The sequence below is a fragment of the Glycine max genome, chromosome 7 (assembly GCF_000004515.6).
Source record: "Glycine max cultivar Williams 82 chromosome 7, Glycine_max_v4.0, whole genome shotgun sequence".
NCBI classification, from domain to species: domain Eukaryota; kingdom Viridiplantae; phylum Streptophyta; class Magnoliopsida; order Fabales; family Fabaceae; genus Glycine; species Glycine max.
Genome location: NC_038243.2, coordinates 35,274,323 through 35,292,201, shown reverse-complemented (window position 1 = coordinate 35,292,201; position 17,879 = coordinate 35,274,323). Strand labels below are relative to the sequence as shown.

The 17,879-nt window shown below is 35.1% G+C and overlaps 1 protein-coding gene across 3 annotated transcripts; it reads left to right on the top strand.

The window, feature by feature from the left end:
* The first annotated feature begins 2,062 nt into the window (after positions 1-2,062).
* Positions 2,063-5,795, top strand: LOC100790978 (transcription factor bHLH143). Of its 3 annotated transcripts, none has more exons than XM_006583706.4 (4): positions 2,063-2,219; positions 2,853-3,445; positions 3,681-3,844; positions 3,932-5,795. In XM_006583706.4, exon 4 carries the CDS (start codon positions 3,949-3,951, stop codon positions 4,990-4,992), a length of 1,044 nt encoding a protein of 347 aa, XP_006583769.2. In that variant the 5' UTR covers positions 2,063-2,219; positions 2,853-3,445; positions 3,681-3,844; positions 3,932-3,948; the 3' UTR covers positions 4,993-5,795. The 3 variants fall into 3 exon arrangements, with proteins under 3 accessions (XP_006583769.2, XP_003529257.2, XP_040873250.1); XM_003529209.5 differs by lacking the exon at positions 2,063-2,219 and adding an exon at positions 2,261-2,404; XM_041017316.1 differs by lacking the exon at positions 2,063-2,219 and adding an exon at positions 2,301-2,426.
* Positions 5,796-17,879: the final 12,084 nt, after the last annotated feature.

The window sequence follows — 17,879 nt, the reverse complement described above, 5'->3', positions numbered from 1 at the left end:
GTCACTCTGTTTTACAAGAATGCTCCAACCATATGGAATCAACATGGACTTAAAGGATCAACATAGGCACTCAAACCGTGTATTTTTACCCCCAAGGCTTAGACTTTGAAGAATTCATTAGGGTCTCACCTTACTGATTCAGGTTCAACTCCTAAAACAACTTTTGCAGGCAAACGCTACTTATGAATTATACAATATTCACGACTTCACACTCATGTGTCAAACACGTTTAATACATTGCGCTTACAATTTAACACTTTAGGTTCCTAACTTGGAACGCTACACTTTCCCTTTAACACTTTGCGCATAAACACTTTTCTCAAGATAAACACCAGTCGAGTTATTATATAATTCACAGCTCACAACACAAGTATTATCACATCAAGTATTAATCACACTTATTCACAATCATATCTCATGTCCACAATTTAACATCTCATAATGTCACAATCCACCATCATATGTTTAAGTGTAGCTAAAAAATTAACACATGTTCAATTTTGCACTTATATTCAATCTCAATAACAATGTTATGATCTCAAAGCAACATGTTATCTCACAATTCATCACATATTCAATTTATCATTTACACACAATTTCAATCATAATTTCATGATCCCAATATAACAATCTCGTATTTATAATCATACATTAAGAATTACAATACAATAAACAACCAAAAATAAATCTCAATTTGATGCCCTAAGGATCTCTACACATGTTCATTCTAACCCCAATTGCGATAAACTTATCTCTTACCTTTAAGCAAGCTCACGTGTGTAGTTCAACAATGATAGTGGCATCTCTAGTGGTTCTCTAAGATTCCTCAAACTTTTCCTTTGTTTGCTCTATTAGGATTTCCAAGCATTAGATAGAAGAGGGGATTGGAGCCTCCAGTTCATTGCTGCGTGCGATGAGAATTTCTCCCTCCACATAAACTATTTTGTAAATCCTGACGATGGAGATGTGCGGATATGCATTTCGAACCTAGTGTCCAAATTTCATGATGATCCAACGATTAATGAGTCTGAGATCATAGATTTACTAGGATAGGTTTGAGTGTATGCGAGAAAAACAAAGAGCTACATGCAAAGGACATTCCCTTCACAATAAACATTATTTCAAAAATTCCAACGGTGGGTATGTGTGAAAATAAGTTCTGATCTTTAAATTTCACGATGATCCAACAGTTAATGAGTCCAGGATCATCATTTTACTGAGACAATTAGGTGTATATGGGAAAAAGAGAGTTTTGGGAGAGGGAGATGAGAAAACGAAATTGAGAAGAAGATGAAGCGTAAAGATGTATCGTCAATGTGAAAACTGAGGTATGTCTCTATTTATAACTAGGATACTTAGGACTTACTATTTACTCTATTTTTTTTCTTTTCATTTTATCATTTTATAAAATGAAATTTTATTTTACTCTCTATCAAATGAACAAATAAAATATTTTTTAAGGACATATATTTATTTTATTTACTTTAAAACTATTATTTTAATTAATAAAATTATTTCTCCTTATTTATTTAATCATAAAAATTTTATTATTTTTTTAAAACTATTTATTTTTAAATAAAATTCTTTTTAATTTATTTAAAAAAATAGGATGTTAAAAAATCTATAATTTTATTTTTGAAAGTCAGACCTAAAGGCATATAATAAGAAATAGGTGTTATTAATCAATCTCTTATTTAAAAAACAAATACTCCTTTTATTCCACAATAAATATCATGTTAGAAGAAAAAATAAATCTCAAAATAAATATTATTTTAATTTTTTAATATAATATATTATATTTTTCTAATATTTATACTCTTAACTATATTTTTTGAATACTAGTATTATGTTGCATCTTTTCTAGCAAAGAAGACTATAAATAACATTAATTGGTAGAGAGAATAATAGGCAATTATTTAAGTCAAACTAAAAATATATTAAAAACTATGATAAAAATACAATAATTAGTATTTTTTTAATAAAATAAGTCACTGTTAGTTTAACGACTCTAATCAGCAATTGCTAAGAAGTTAAGTCAAAAGTGACACTTGGTTGTCTATATAGCGGTGGCATCCACATTCAGCAGTACCTCTTTGGACATTTTCTTGTAGTGAATGGTTCTTTCCTTACTTTTCCCTATTCAATCTCAATCATCTCTTTTTTCTCTCTTCTCTCTCACTCTGCTCAATTCAGGACACCTTTTTCCTTCTGATCCTTCTGTAAGTATTTCACACACTGTTTCCTTCTTGTTTTTGCTTTCTGGGTTTTCTATATTTTTTGCTCTTGTTAGTGGGTTCGAGGGCGGGGAGTGAAAAGGTGAAGGCTTTGGTTGAACTGGGACTAGGAGTCTAGGATCTCTTTGATAAAACTTGGTTTTGGAGTCAAATCTTATAAGGGTATCTGGGTATGTGCCTTTTCTTTGTTGGGTATGTTCTGTTAAATTAACAGCTTCTGTTGTTGAGAAACTTGAGGATTGTAGTATTTTTTTATCCTCCTTTGTGTTTCAGAAACTTATTTGGTTGAAAGATTTTGATACTAGGCTAAGTGTGCTTCATGTCCTTGTATGTTACTTGAGAACAAGTCAGCATGTGGTGATTATGTTCTCTTATTATGGCTGTTGTCAAGGATAAGGTTCCCACAGGTTCATTTTGCGTAAATGAACGCTTAAATTATATGTTTCGATGTCTCTGTCCATACTCACAATGGTTATTGATGTTTTCTCAGTTAAGACTTGTCTGTAATATTTTAGAAGATTTGGTACATGAAATAGACTAGAAAAAAAAAACACTTAATTTATGATGTATGATAAAATCAAGTTATGATTTTTATTCTATGATATAATCTTGTTTCAGGGATATTGGTTTACTTGAGTGCATAATATCAGCCTGAAGCTGTACGTAATTCTGGATATCTAAGCCACACCGGAAAAATCAGCATGCGTTGGTTGGGTCTTTCTGTTGACGTGTTCCGCCAAGTTATACAGTTGAACTTGTATTGTAAAGTTATTCTGTAGATGATCATTTCCAAAAATCCTATATTTTTTTGCTTCTGGTCTCTTTGCTTAGCCACTGCCATGGATGCCAACCATTGTCTGATCGTTTCTTCTGATAAGTATAGAATTGGCTAAAAGATAGGAAGTGAAGGCAGATTCTGTTGTTTTGTATTTTCAGTATGTTCTTATCTCATATTGTTCTCTAGTTCTAGCTGATTCTGATTGTGTTTAGCTTGGGGTAACTTCATTGTGATATTCAATTGAGCGTTTATTCTCTGAGTGCAATAACATTAGATTGATTGAGTAGTGTGGTGAGAAACAAAAGAAGTTATGGTGTGCCAAGCAGCGAGCCAAACAAGATTCCGGGCATTAAAGCATGAGTATGGCATTGATGGTGCAGCAACAATTATTGTTAGAGTGATAGCATGCTTTCAACCCTTGCATTTTTGTCAGGTTAGTAACATGTTTCTGTTCTGATTGTTGGTGTTTTCCAGTTGCTGTTTTATGAAATGCCTATATCTTTGATGATGGAGCTTGTTGTTTGATGAAAGTCTCCTTATATGTCTGTATTGTGGCATAAGACATGAACATTATCACCATTAAACACTAAAAACTATTGGCCTCTGTTATCAGTTAATAGATTTATGAGCTCAATGAGTGACGTGTACTATCTTCTGACTCTTTGCAGGCTGAGTACTTCCGTCATTTGCTTAAGCCTGTCACGTAGATTGCTTCACATTTCCTTCTCACTAAGCTGGAATTTGTAGTTTTTTTTTATTTTTTTTTCCTTTGTTCCTTAGAAAAGCAGCAAGTTTCCAAAGATCTCATACAAGAGCACCATAACATCTACTGGTACATATTTTCTAATGCACTATTTTCATCTTTTCAATTGAAAGCTTTCATATTTAGCATTGTCTGATTGGTTCTATTGTTCTGTAGGTCATTTGTTTTGTTGGATGGTTAAGGCTGACGAGTCTTTGCCTCGCCCACACCATGTGGCTTGGCAATCACCTTCTTCTAATCACTTCAGTATACTGCCTAAGCCCAGCTTACTCAGTCTTCCAGCATATCTGAATTCAAGCACTTCCATCTTGCCTGCTGTCAGTACATTTCATGGGCTTGCAGCTCCTTCTATCCCAAGTCTGAAGAGCATGCTAAAAAATGAAGTGCAAGGATTCCTTCAGTATTGCAATGCTGACACAAGTTTGAAAGAAACACATTTTGGAGGAGCTTTACAAAATGCAAATCCTTCTTTGCAGAAGAGGTTACTGATCTTTGACCGCTCTGATAATAAGACAAGGTTGTTTTATGGTCCTGTCCTCCCTCTTGTCCAGAGTCCAACTGTTACTGCTACAAAGTTTGCTCAAAGTTATGGCATAAATGGGGAGGGACAGGCCAGTAATGTGGGTCAAAAGCATCTAACCAGATACAGTTTACTGAAAGAGTCTGTTAAGGATCATGCAATTACTGAAGAAAGTGAAAACCATGAAGATACAGAAGAAATAAATGCACTGCTTTATTCTGATGATGAAAGCCCTGAAGGCGATGATGATGATAGTTGTGATGAGGTAACAAGTACAGATCATTCTCCATTGGCAACTAATAAGACTTATGTGATACAAGAGCAATTTGAAGACACGAAGGAGGAGGTTGCTAGCTCTGATTGGCCTAACAAAAGGCTAAAGCTATTTGATGGTGACTATAATAGATCATCCACACCTGCGGACAGGTATAGTTTGCTAAGACCAAATGAAACCTGTGATTGTGTAAGCGATGCTGAATCAAAGAATTCTTGTGGCTGGGCATATTCTGTTGATAAAACTAAAGTAGATAATTCAGTGGCTTGCGATATCAAATTTAAAAAGGATAAGATCAGTGAATCATTGAAAGTTCTTGAAAATTTAATTCCTGGTGCAAAAGGAAAGGGGCCACTGTTAGTCATTGATGGAACTATTGAGTACTTGAAAATTTTGATGTCCCAAACTGGTGCTCTTGGGTGAAATATCACTAAGTAGTACTCACAGTCACAGCCACTGATACAGCATATTGGTTGAAGGGCACATTCATGGTGAAAAGATGTTCTTTGAATTCTTAGCTTTGTTGGTTGATATGTTTATCTTAGCATGTTTGCTTCTTGTCTTCTTTAAATCCTCTTTCTTGAGGTGTACATACATGGTTGGGAAATAAAGGTGTACTAATACTGAAATAGATAGTATTGCACTTTGGCACTTTGGTTGGGGAAAAATGCAGGATATGGGGTTTCAATTTGTTGACCAACATGATTATCTTGTAGCTTTTTTTGGAGATTAAAGGTCACAGATTGAAGTGATGGAGATGGTAGTGGAGGGTCTTTGCTGTAAATGAGGACACTTTTTTTTTTTCTCTCAAGTGTTGCACTCTCTCTTGGTGATTGAATGCATGCACATTAGGCAACTGCGGTCCCACTTTCAGCCCTCCTTTTTCATTCTTTCAAGGTTGCACGCATATCATGCTGGCATCTACTCTAAAAGTAACAAGAAAGTCTCCTGATGTTTGGCAAAGTGAGCTTAGTGTTTCATTATGAGTTGCTAGGGCCCCCTTCGTTTGGATATATAGCATTTTGTGGTAAAGGTTACTTTGTTTTACATGTTGAGGGAGGGAGGAATGATGATAAGCAATTCTAGTTTCTGCTTTGTAATTCATAATAATATTGGTGGTCTAGGTCTCTTTTTGATGATGCTATTATGTAGCTGTCAAGTGTGTGTGATTGTAAGAATAATTGGAGTGTGAATGGTTATGGAAGTGGTGTATGCAGTTTATAGTCTATCATGCTTCATGCATGTAGTTCATCTTGTCAGTTGTTAGCTGATGTGGTTTTCATGTTTGTACATATCATTTTCTTTCAATCTGTGCTTCCTCATTACTTGTTATTTGTGTCTTTTTGCATGCAACTCTGCATCTAAATATGATTCTTCTAAGGAAACAAAGGGGCAGTCAAGGGTTTGATATTTTTCTAACTTGGTTTTTCTAAAGCAAAGATTGTAACTTAGAGGGAAAGAAAGACATTTGACTGTCAAAAATTGCAGAATTATTAGAGTATCTCTAATGGGCATTTCTTGAAGGTTTCTTAAGTGAACAGTTTCTTCTCCATTAGAACAAATCTATATGGCAGTGGGAATTTCTTAAAATTAAGATTTATATTTTTTTGTAAGAAACTGTTTCTTAGTCATAAAAATAATATATATCTGACATATAATAATCACTATAATTAAATTATAATTAAGTAAAAAAAAAATATAAAAGTATGAGTTTCTTAAAATTTTTTAGAGTTGGAACAAAATTGTGTATGTGACGCCGACTTGGTGGCGATGGGCTCGACCATGAGGCCCAAAAGAGCCATCTGAGCTCCTATTTTGCTAAAAAATTGTTAGGATTGGGCCATGAATTTTACTAATGTCAATGACAAAAATAACTTGCAAAATTCTCATTGGAGATGCTCTAACTATTTATATAAACAAAACAATAAATTTGTTCAAGTTCTTTTAATTCACAAATTATGACTTTATACTTATTTGAGCTGAATATGAAGTTTTTACCTATTATAAGAAAGGAAACAATATTAAGTTGCGATCATTCTCTTGGTAATGATTTTTTTTTCCCATTATTCTTGGAGCATGAGCTCCGATTATTAAAGCCAAGACAAACTTGGTATGGGTGATTAACATTTTATATTTTAATTTTTTTGGATACAAATTAGAGAAAAATGTTAAATTAAAATTATTATATATTAACTCCAAAGGATTGATCAGGTGAAGTAAGACAATGTCTTGTACCTTGAGTCCGAGATTAGAACTCTATTTGTTTCTTTAGAATAAGATAAATATAATACCTTGATAAATGTTGTTTTAAACATGAAGACTTTCTTAATTTCGATATATGGATCACTATAATAAAGTCAATTATTATATAGAAAATCAGAAAGGATATAGTGTAATTATTTCAACAGTATGCTACATTAGTAATAGGATCATAGAATTAAACGATGTATTGATTCAATTTAAGAACTGCAAAATTAAGCCCTTAAAAATGAAAATTAAATTGTATTTGATTGTTAATATTATTACTCATATTTATATACGTCTTCATTTTATTTTTGGTTTAATTGTGCTTTTTTACTTTCAATCTTTTGAGTTTTACGCTCAAAAATTAATTTGACACATTTTACTTCCTATTATTTAAGAAATTTGTGAATTTTTTTTCATTTTATCCTTAAAATAATTACAGTTTTTAATTCTAAATTTTAATTTACAAATTTAACACTCAACTTTTTAATTTTTTGACAAATTTTACCTCTAATTTTTTAGTCTGTTGGTGAGTTTTACCCCAACTTTTCACTTATTAACAAACAAATGATAAAAGGTAAAATTAACAAGTTTATTTAAAAGTAGCGGCAAAATGCCCCAAATTAATTGATTGTGAGTAATATTGCCAAAATTTTAAAAAAAATTAAATAAATATGTTGAGGATATAAATAGAAAAAAATTAGAAGCTAACGAACTTTTTAACTAGTAAAAAAAGTTAAAATTAATCAAAATATCTTACCAAATATAACCCTAACTCTAGAAGTGCAGATTCGTGGTAAACTATAGGGATATGCTAGGTGCACCCAGCATTATTGCTGGTGCACCCAGCAATTTATTGAAAGGTCAAGTTTGCCCTTCATTAAAATTTTTTAAAACACTCCCTCTTTTCTCCCGGATTCACTTTCTGCTTCTGCTTTTGTTTCTTTTCTTTCCTCTTCCGGGAGCATTCTCTTCCACCGCAAGCCACCGCGAGCCCAGCTGCTACTTCTTTCGCCTGGACGCCATTGCCGTTCGAGGTAAGTTTCGTTAACCTTCCATTTGGTTTTATTATGCACTGTGTAGTTGTAGCATTAGGTTAGGTTAAAAGAACCTTAGGTTAGCAGAACCATAGGGTAGAAGACGAGAGCAGGAGGTGCCGGAAAAAATAGGGAAAGGGGGCTGACGACGAGGCTTCCGGAAGACCCGTTATGGGTTCTTCCGGAACTTCCGGAAGAACATTTTCCGGAAACTTTCCGGAAGAAGTGTTCTTCCGGAAGAAACCAAACGTTTTCCGGAAGAACTCTTCTTCCAGAAACTTTCCGGAAGAAGGTTTCTTCCGGAAACGTTTGGGATTTCCGGAAGAAGTGTTCTTCCGGAATAATTCCGGAAGAACACTTCTTCCGGAAAGTTGTTTTTTTTTTCTTTTTTTTTTTAAAACAAAAAATATTTTTGTTTTTTTTTTAAATGAATTATTATATTTCTGTTGATTATTTTGTTTTATAGATTTTATGAAAAATGAGGTTTGAATTTTTGATGTCATGTTTTTTTTTATAATTTACATTGTGTATTTTTATTAAATATTAATTTGTAAATTTTTTTTTTATAAAAGTGGTTGTGTTTGTTTTTGTTTATTGTTGATTTTTTTAAATTAGTGTTTTTTCTTTAAAAATGAAGTTGTCTATTTTTATAATTAAAGTTGTGTGTTTTGGAAGTTTTATAAAAATATTATTTTTTTTAAAATTAATTAGTTTTTTTTATTATAAATGAAGTATTTTATTTTCTAAAAAAATTGTGGATGTTTACTAAATAATTTTTTTTACATTAGTTGTTTAATTTTTTTAAAAAAATTAAGTTGTGGATGTTTAGTAATGAATTATTTTTATATTAGTTGTGTTTTTTTTATAAATGAAGTTGTTTAATTTTTTTAAAAAAAATTAACTTGTGGATGTTTACTAAGTAATTTAGTTGTGTTTTTTTAAGTAATAAAGTTTCTTATTTTTTTTTTAAATTAAGAGTTGGATGTTTACTAATTAATTTTTTTTACATTAGTTGTGTTTTTTTTATAAATGATGTTGTTTAATTTTTTTTTTTAAAATTAAGTTGTGGATGTTTAGTAATGAATTATTTTTATATTAGTTGTGTTTTTTTTATAAATGAAGTTGTTTATTTTTTTAAAAAAAATTAACTTGTGGATGTTTACTAAATAATTTAGTTGTGTTTTTTTTTAATGAAGTTGTTTAATTTTGTTTTTAAAATTAAGTTGTGGAGGTTTATTAATAAAATTTTTTTACATTAGTAGTGTTTTTTTTATAAATGAAGTTTAATTTTTTTAAAAAAATCATGTTGTGTATGTTTTAAAATAATTTGATTTAAGTTAGTCTTATTTGTTTATAAATAAAGTTGTTTTTTTATAAAGAAAATTATGTATATTTTGACCGAAAAAAATACGTGTTCGACATGATTTGCAGATCATGGCCAGAACACGAGGTTTAGGTCGTGCGATAGGTAGAGTTGTAGGCAGAGATAGACCTGCTGATGAGGATGCTGCTGATGTTCCTGAGAGGCGTAGGCCTACTGCCTCAGCCCGTAGGCTACGCGTTCATCAGATGACTGCAGAGGGACGTGATATGGCTGAGGACGTCGCTGACATGACTGATGATGTCCCTGAGCAGCCTACGGAGGCACCTGAGATGCGTGTGGACGCACAGGGTGCTGATAGTGGTGAGGGGTCAGATGGTGATGATGCTGCAGAGGGATTCCCTGGTGGTCCACGTGACCCGTCAGTGCTCACATCATTTGCCGAGCATGTTGCACATGCCGTGTGGAGTGGACAGGTATTTTAATTTGTTAATTATTTGTCATTGTTTATTTATTTGTTTATGATTAATTTTTTTTAATAATTGTATAATTTGTACTTCAAATCAGGAACGTCCTGATTTGAAGTTAGTGTCACATGGGAGGAAGGTGACACTGATTGGGAGGCCAGTGCCTGAGATTGAAGGGATGGTGGCTGCCACAGGATTAAGTCCACTGATAGATTGTTCAGTTATTACTGACGATCCTGAACTTATATCCGCATTTGTGGAGAGGTGGCACAGTGAGACTAGCACCTTCCACCTTCCAGTAGGAGAGCTGACGATCACATTGGATGATGTGTCGTCCATTCTACATTTGCCCATCACTGGCGCCTTGCACAGTTTCCACGCTCTTTCTACGGAGGAGGCCAGATTCTTGCTCACGGAGTTGCTGGAAGTGTCTGCGGAGGAGGCCAGAGCCGAGACAGCACTCACACGTGGAGCATATGTATGATTAGGATGGGTTCGTGACATTTATGAGACCAGATGTCAGGCCCGACGGTGGATTGTCGCAGCTCGCGCTTATCTGCTGCACCTTGTCGGTTGCACTCTTTTTGCTAATAAGAGTGCAACATACGTGCATGTGGTCCACCTTGACGCTTTCCGGGACCTCGCTCATAGTGGTGGTTACGCTTGGGGGGTTGCCGCGCTGGTTCATATGTATGACCAGTTAGATGAGGCTTGTAGGACCACCACCCGACAGCTTGCGGGGTACTTGACGCTACTTCAGGTAAATTTTGTGTTTATTAATATGTTAGGTTCGATTATGATTTAAACATGTTTTTATGTTATGTTAACCTCAATTATTGTGTAGTGCTGGATCTATGAGCACTTTCCTAGTGTGCATCAGTGCGTGACTGACGATACATACCAGGAGACGTCCCCACGTGCTTCCCGGTGGTTGACGTCGAAGGCGCACATGAAGGGCATCACAGGAGCACCCTACAGGGCACGTTGTGATGGTTTGACCATCACAGATGTGTCCTGGTTGCCGTACACGGAGCATCGGGGTGTTAGGGCGTTTCAGGAGATTTCATCGTTCCAGGGTCAGCTCAGATGGGGTCCTATGATCGTCACAGTTCGACCGGAGAGGGTGGTACGCCAGTTCGGTTACATCCAGAGCATCCCTCCGCCGCCTGTTAGTGCACGATTGTCACAGGATCAGATAGATGACAGGTGGATGGAGTTTGCGGATCACTTACTACCTGCGGGTCAGCCTTGTCTAGTGCCTGGGCAGGTATCTGCGGATTACATTGAGTGGTTTTTCCGCATATCTCACCCTTTCATGACACCAACCCAGGCAGCTGACCAGCAGAGGGATGCACCAGCTGCAGACCCTGAGGACTACATACAGCCGCCCAGCCCCCAGGTTCCAGTGGCATTTGACCCCCCTCCATATGTGGTAAGATTATTTGCGCGTTTAATGTTTTATGAGTTGTTGTTTATTTTGAATTTCATAATAAATGTTTTTACTGACTTTGACAGGATGATTACGAGGGATATGAGGCGATTGCACAGAGGTTGGAGCGTGTGCTCAACCTTAGGATAGTCACTGCAGGCACAGAGTTATATGACATTATGCAGGACTGCCTGACGATCGCGAGAGGGGGACCCAGTGCTGATGGAACGGTCAGGGCTCGTCAGAGACGCCGCACGGACCATTGATCATTGTATTTATTTTGTTGTGTTGTAGTTGACATGAATATTTGTAATTATTACAGTTTTTGTTTAATATAGTTGACGTGTTTTGCACAGTTTATTATTTTATAATATAGTTTGTTATTCCGATTGTTTGTGGTCCTTAAGCGAAGTTTACGGTTGTTTTAAATTTATTTTTAAAAAAAGGGAACCTAGAATCATGAGTTTTGTTTGTCAGAATTACATAAAAAATAAAAGTTTTTAAAATGATTAATAATTCATAAGTGAACCCTTTTTCCATGTTCAAGTACCCATGTTTGTAAGAATTACATAAATGAACCCTTTTTCGATTTTTGTAAGAATTACATAAAAAACATAAGTTTTTAGAATCATGAGTTTTGTTTGTAAGAATTACATAAATGAACCTTTTTTCCATGTTCAAGTACCCATGTTTGGGATTTTTTTGCGTGGGTGTGCCTGTGCCCTGAGACAATGGAGGGCGGCCATTTCTCATGTTTGGACGTCAAAGAATCCAAAAAAAATAGTCCCGTTCCATGGTTCCGTCAACTAACACGTCAAAACAAAACCTCAAAATCCAAAAAAATACGAAATGAACCCTTTTTCCATGTTCAAGTACCCATGTTTGGGATTTTTTTGCGTGGGTGTGCCAGTTCCCTGAGACAACGGATGGCAGCCATTTCTCATGTTTGGATGTCAAAGAATCCAAAAAAAATAGTCCTGTTCCCCAGTTCCGTCAACTAACACGTTAAAACAAAGCCTCAAAATCCAAAAAAATACGAAATGAACACTTTTAACAATTAATTTTTTGGACCACTGAAACAACGCATTCAACTTTATTATGGGAATTAAACACGCCGTAAACATATAAAGGTTACATCAACGAAAAAACAAAAAATTAAACATGACATTCAGTTGTTTAGCGACGTCCCACTGACCTCGTCTTTAACATATTTAGTAAAGACAACTAAAATTTCTATTGGTCCATATTTTTTCCAGTAGTTAGATTGTACTAACACCTTCAACAGTTCTTCGTTGGTGATCAGCTCATTTATTTCATATTTTATAACCGTATCTGAATACTCAAACCGAGTTGGTTGGCGGAAAAACAATCGTCTTACCGTTTGTGATTCGTGAATTCCAAGAGGGGGAATCCCTTTAGGTGCAACTTACTTGATTAAATTCTTCAGTTCATCGATGGTACATGTTGAAGGAATTTGAAATTTTTTAGGATTTTTTCCTATGAACGCGCAACCAACAAATTTGTTATGCGGTGGCATGTTCCATTTGCCGTTGTAATACAGGATCGCGTCATGAATACGAGGCATAGTGCGTTCAAGTAAGTTTATTATTCCATCTGGTGTTCTTCCAACGGTGCATAATAACTCAATCGGACCAACACAAGAAAATTGATCATTACACATTAACATTGTGTTGACATCGTCATCATTTATCAATTTGATACACTCAAAGCGAATTTGGTTACCTGTATCGGTGAATGGCTTCCGGTAGTGAATTTCATCCAAAAATTGTTTGTCGGATAGCTGAAGGGTATTGTGTATTCTGGTTTTTAGGCTTGCAAAATCACACCTATTTGGTACTCGAATGGGCACCGGAGTTGAAGTTTGGAAGTAAACCCCAGTATCATTGTGAATAATCGATCCATTTGGATAAATGAAAGCCAACCTTGAGTTGACAATCGTCTGACTGCTAGTTTCTCCTAGAAATGCCATAGTTTGTGTATCAGTTGGGAGATTATTTGAAAGCAAGATAATGTGTGATTTAGTAGCCTAGTCTGCCATATATATAGATGGTATTGACCGAGCCTTTGTTTAACTTTGTTTACAAAAAAATAGACACGCGTAAATGTGTAGTCAACTCAGCCAATATGTTGTCGCTAATGTGTAGTCAAGTCAACCAATGTGTTGTCGAGCGACTGCTAGTTTCAAAATGTGTACTGAAGTCAGCCAATGTGTTGTCACGCTGAAACTGTAATACGCATGCATGTCATTATGTGTTGTCAATTATGACAATGATGTATGCTGCACGCGTAAATGATTTTTGTTGGACCAACAATTTCCTTGCTTAACCAAACGAGTAGTTGATAATATTAATTGGTTAGTAACGGGTTACAACGAATTATATCGCATAATGAATACAATTAAATAAACAATGCATGTTTAGTCTTCATTTAGGTCTACATAGTGTGTTTTGAATGACATCAAGCTTGTGTATTGCTGCATTCTACTAATATATGGAATTGCCCATTGCTTTGCCTGAGAATAACAATTGGTTGACCACAACAGCGCTGGGGGCGGCAACGGACAATGGTCTTTCAAATAAACCTGTTGTACATGAACAAACATTATATCATGCGCTGACCGTGCCAAACGAACAAGCGAAGTCATTGCATAATTGTTACACTAACTATATTCAATGTGCCTGGACAAAATGATTTCCAAACACGTGACCGACACATATGATGCGGTGGCCAGAAGAGTCAGGTGGTGGTTGACTTCTAAGAGGGAAAAATGTCATGCTTTGTTGTTGGGACAACGATACAAGGATTACGTTATACCGTGAAGCAATCACATATCCCATGTCTGTTATATCCATCCACTTGTCCACACTAACCTGAATGAACCAAACATACACATGTAAGTAATTTAAACATTGTTATTAAAAAAAATTAACCTAAAAACATACCTCTGAAAATCCATCAACAAGTAGGGACAACTTTAATTGTTCAAATCTCTCTGTGCCACCGAAGAGGTTCATGTACTCATCCGACCACCTGCCAAGTTCTTTAAGCAATTCATTACGCACTAACGGCCACGAATCTTCCCCCATTCCTAATAAAGCGCCAATGGACCGATATCCACAGTTACCGTCCGCTTTCACATCCACAACGTCACGAATGAAACCTTGAAAGAATGACGCAAATTGATCCAACATCGGGATGATCCTTGTTGGCTGACGCGGTTGAGAACATGATACACTTCGTTTCACTGGAGAGTTGCTGCTTTGAACAGAATGAAAAACATCAACATACTCCCAGTAAGACGGATCACGCTTTGTGGATGTTTGACTTCTTTTCATCGGTTTCTTCGGTGCACCTTTAGTGTTCACCTTTGATGGAGGAGGGCACATAGAGTTATGATCAGGGTATGCGATTTCTTGAAGTTTACTCTTCAGATTTACTTTGCCAGCCACATCAAGTTCATCAAACCTTTTAGATATGACCTCTATTTCTTCCTTGATGGTGACTTCCGTCTCACATAACCCTTGTTCTGAAAAGCAAAGTCTCCTCCAAAAAAGATGGACTGACTCCAATGGGATGCTACTAGCAGTATACCTAGAAAGCTCACATGCACAAGGAAGCCCGTGCGTGCTTCTCATCACACAACCACAAGAAGAGAGATTTTTGCCGAGATAACGTAGACGGTCAATCTCAGAAGCAATCTGATTTAAAGCATCCCTCGAAACTATCCCAAGAAGCCTCTTGTATAAGGTTTTTTTATATACATGGCCAACCACATGCGTACTGGTTTCAAAGGATGCTTTAATTTCGACGTGTTGCAGCGTGATCATGTTGTTCATGGCATCCCAAACACTACATAGGTCTCCAACGCTATTTTGTAGTACTCTTTTGAGAGCCCAATGAGCTGATTCAACCCTACATTTAAAATACACAACAAACATGAAAATATACAACAATTAAATACCATTTAATATTAATCGTTACTAACAAATAAAATCAGTTGTTAATACCTGTTTGTTGTTGTGTTGCCTAGGTGCATGACCTTATTCGTCCATGCTGTAATAAATTTTTCCTTATGGGGGATAATCCATGTGTCGTTAACATAGTCAACGAACATCGGCCAAGGCGAACAAGCAACTTGAAACTTCTGATATGACTCATGGAACTCGTATTCGGACGGACAATCAACCAAAGTACCCCAGTTATCCATTACATAGTCCCACGCATTTTTTTCCCCGATTAAAGATTTGCATTTCGCCTTCACATTCTTATCGATATGAAACCTGCACAACAAATTAGTAGACTCGGGAAACACAGTTTTCACTGCATTCATCAGTGCTAGGTCTCTGTCAGTGACAATAACAAGAGGGAGGCGATCGTGTTTTAAAAATAGGCCTCGAAATCGTTCCAAAGCCCATACAATATTATTAACACGCTCAGCCTCCAGATATGCAAACCCAGCAGAGAATGTCATCGCCGTTGGTGTCACTCCAACAAAGTCAAGTAGTGGGAGTCTGTACCTGTTTGTTTTGTAGGTACTGTCTATAAAAAATACCAGATGACATGCATTGCATAACTTTACTGCATCTGGGTGACACCAAAACAGATCACGCACCACAACTTCATCCTTCAATCTATGCCAATGAATGTATTGATCACGTTCGAGAAGCTTCATCAGATGCTGCATTTCGGTATCAGCTCCTCTTATTGAAGAACGATATGCACTTCTTGCATTGTAAATTTGCTTTATCGTGGTGTAACTGTCGGCATTGTGTTCCTTCAACGTTAGCAAGATGTTTTTCGGTTTCACCATCGACTTTGTCATATCAGCAATAATTTTCTTTTCTTCCTTAGTCAATCGCCCGGCGTATGGATGTCCAACTAAGGACTTCACCAATTCATGATTATGAATCCCACAGATCAACTTCACCATCCAACCTTCCCCTCCACGCACTAGTTTCCCACGAAGCCTGAAGGGACAACCACATTTCCTACTCCCGGTGTCTTTTCTAACGAATTCTTTATTTCTACACTTGTACGTACCACTCCTTTCACACCCAATTAACACAAATGAACTTCTTCCTCTGCTACCGGTCTCTGTGTCAGATCTCATAATCACTGCAACAAATCCATTTTCATGGGCAACTGTTCGAGCCCATTGCAAAACATCATCTCGAGTAGCGAATACCTACAACGCAACCCTAACACATTAATTTTCATACAAACCATCAATTCAACCAATGACTCAAATTATCTATGATTACCTGAGATGTATTAAAAGCATTTGAACAATCGACATGTGGTTCATTCACTCCACATTCTTCTTGATTATCATAATCATAATCCATATGAACTTCTTGTGACATCGCAAAGTCATACCTCCATTGATCTTCGTCCATCTTAAGGACATATGCATCATACACAAGTACATTCAAATTATCATATAACCACATCCAAAAATTTACTACACCTTAAATAACAAACATATTAATAGGACATATGCATCATACACGACTATATTAAAATTATCACTATATTCTAAATTTATAACTACATTATTTACTTAAATTAAACTTATCACTATAATAAGCAACTAATAAAACATTTTTGTACCATTATACATTTAAGTTACCTAAATCATTTAATATTATACCATTATACCTAATTAAATCAATAATCCACAACATATATAAAACAGAAATAAAAAAAATTATAAAACAGAAATATATATATATATATATCATTATAAAACAAAAAAATTATAATCCACAATATATATCATTATACCTAATTAAACCAATAATTCATTATTAACTAACAGAAATATATATATATATATATATATATATATATATATATATATATATATATATATATATATATATATATATATAAATTATAAAACAGAAATTAAAAAACTTACTAATAATTTAACATTCCGGAAGAAGGTCTTCCGGAAGTAGTTTCCGGAAGCACTTCTTCCGGAATTGGCCTTCGTAACTTCCGGAAGACCTTCTTCCGAAAGTGGTCATTCCGGACCTTCCTCCTTCTGTGCCTAAAATTTCTTCCGGATACACTTTTTACTGTTTTTCTACTCTAAAAACTAACCGGAAAACGAAATAAACGCGTACCTCCGACAAAATAGGAACAACAGCCACTAATAAAACTTCAAATACGGAACACGGGACCACCAAATCTTCAAATACTTCACTTCACGGGACCACCAACAGACTGCTGAAGGGACCACCACCGAAACAACAGCAAACGGAAGAAACAAACAAAGCAAACGGAAGAAGAAACAAAGCAAACAGAAGAAGAAACAAAGAAAGCGCAGTAAAACACAGCCTCAACACGTTAATTTAAAGAAATTTACACAAGGGCAAAATCGTTATTACATACGCATTAAATATTATTTTATTTTTACTTATTATTATAAAATGAAAATTCTTTTTTCTTCATTTTGTTATAAAACAATAATCACGTTTAGGAATTAATTAATTTTTATGGTTTAAATTAATATTTGACATGCGCGTAAAAAACAAATTATAAATATTAGTCATAATTACGTTCACTAATTATTTAATTATTTATGCATAATAATATTAATTATTTTATTATTTAATTATTTATGCATAATAGTATTAATTATTTTATAAATTAGTTTATGCAATTAAAAGTAAATTATTACAAAATAAAATATTTGTTAAAAAAAAAACTAACTTCCGGAAGAAGCTTCTTCCGGAAGACAATGAAAATCTTCCGGAAGAAGCTTCTTCCGGGAACATTCCGGATGA

Coding starts and splice junctions, on each gene's coding strand:
- LOC100790978 (XM_006583706.4), top strand. CDS start 3,949: ATGGTTAAGGCTGACGAGTCTTTGCCTCGCCCACACCATGTGGCTTGG.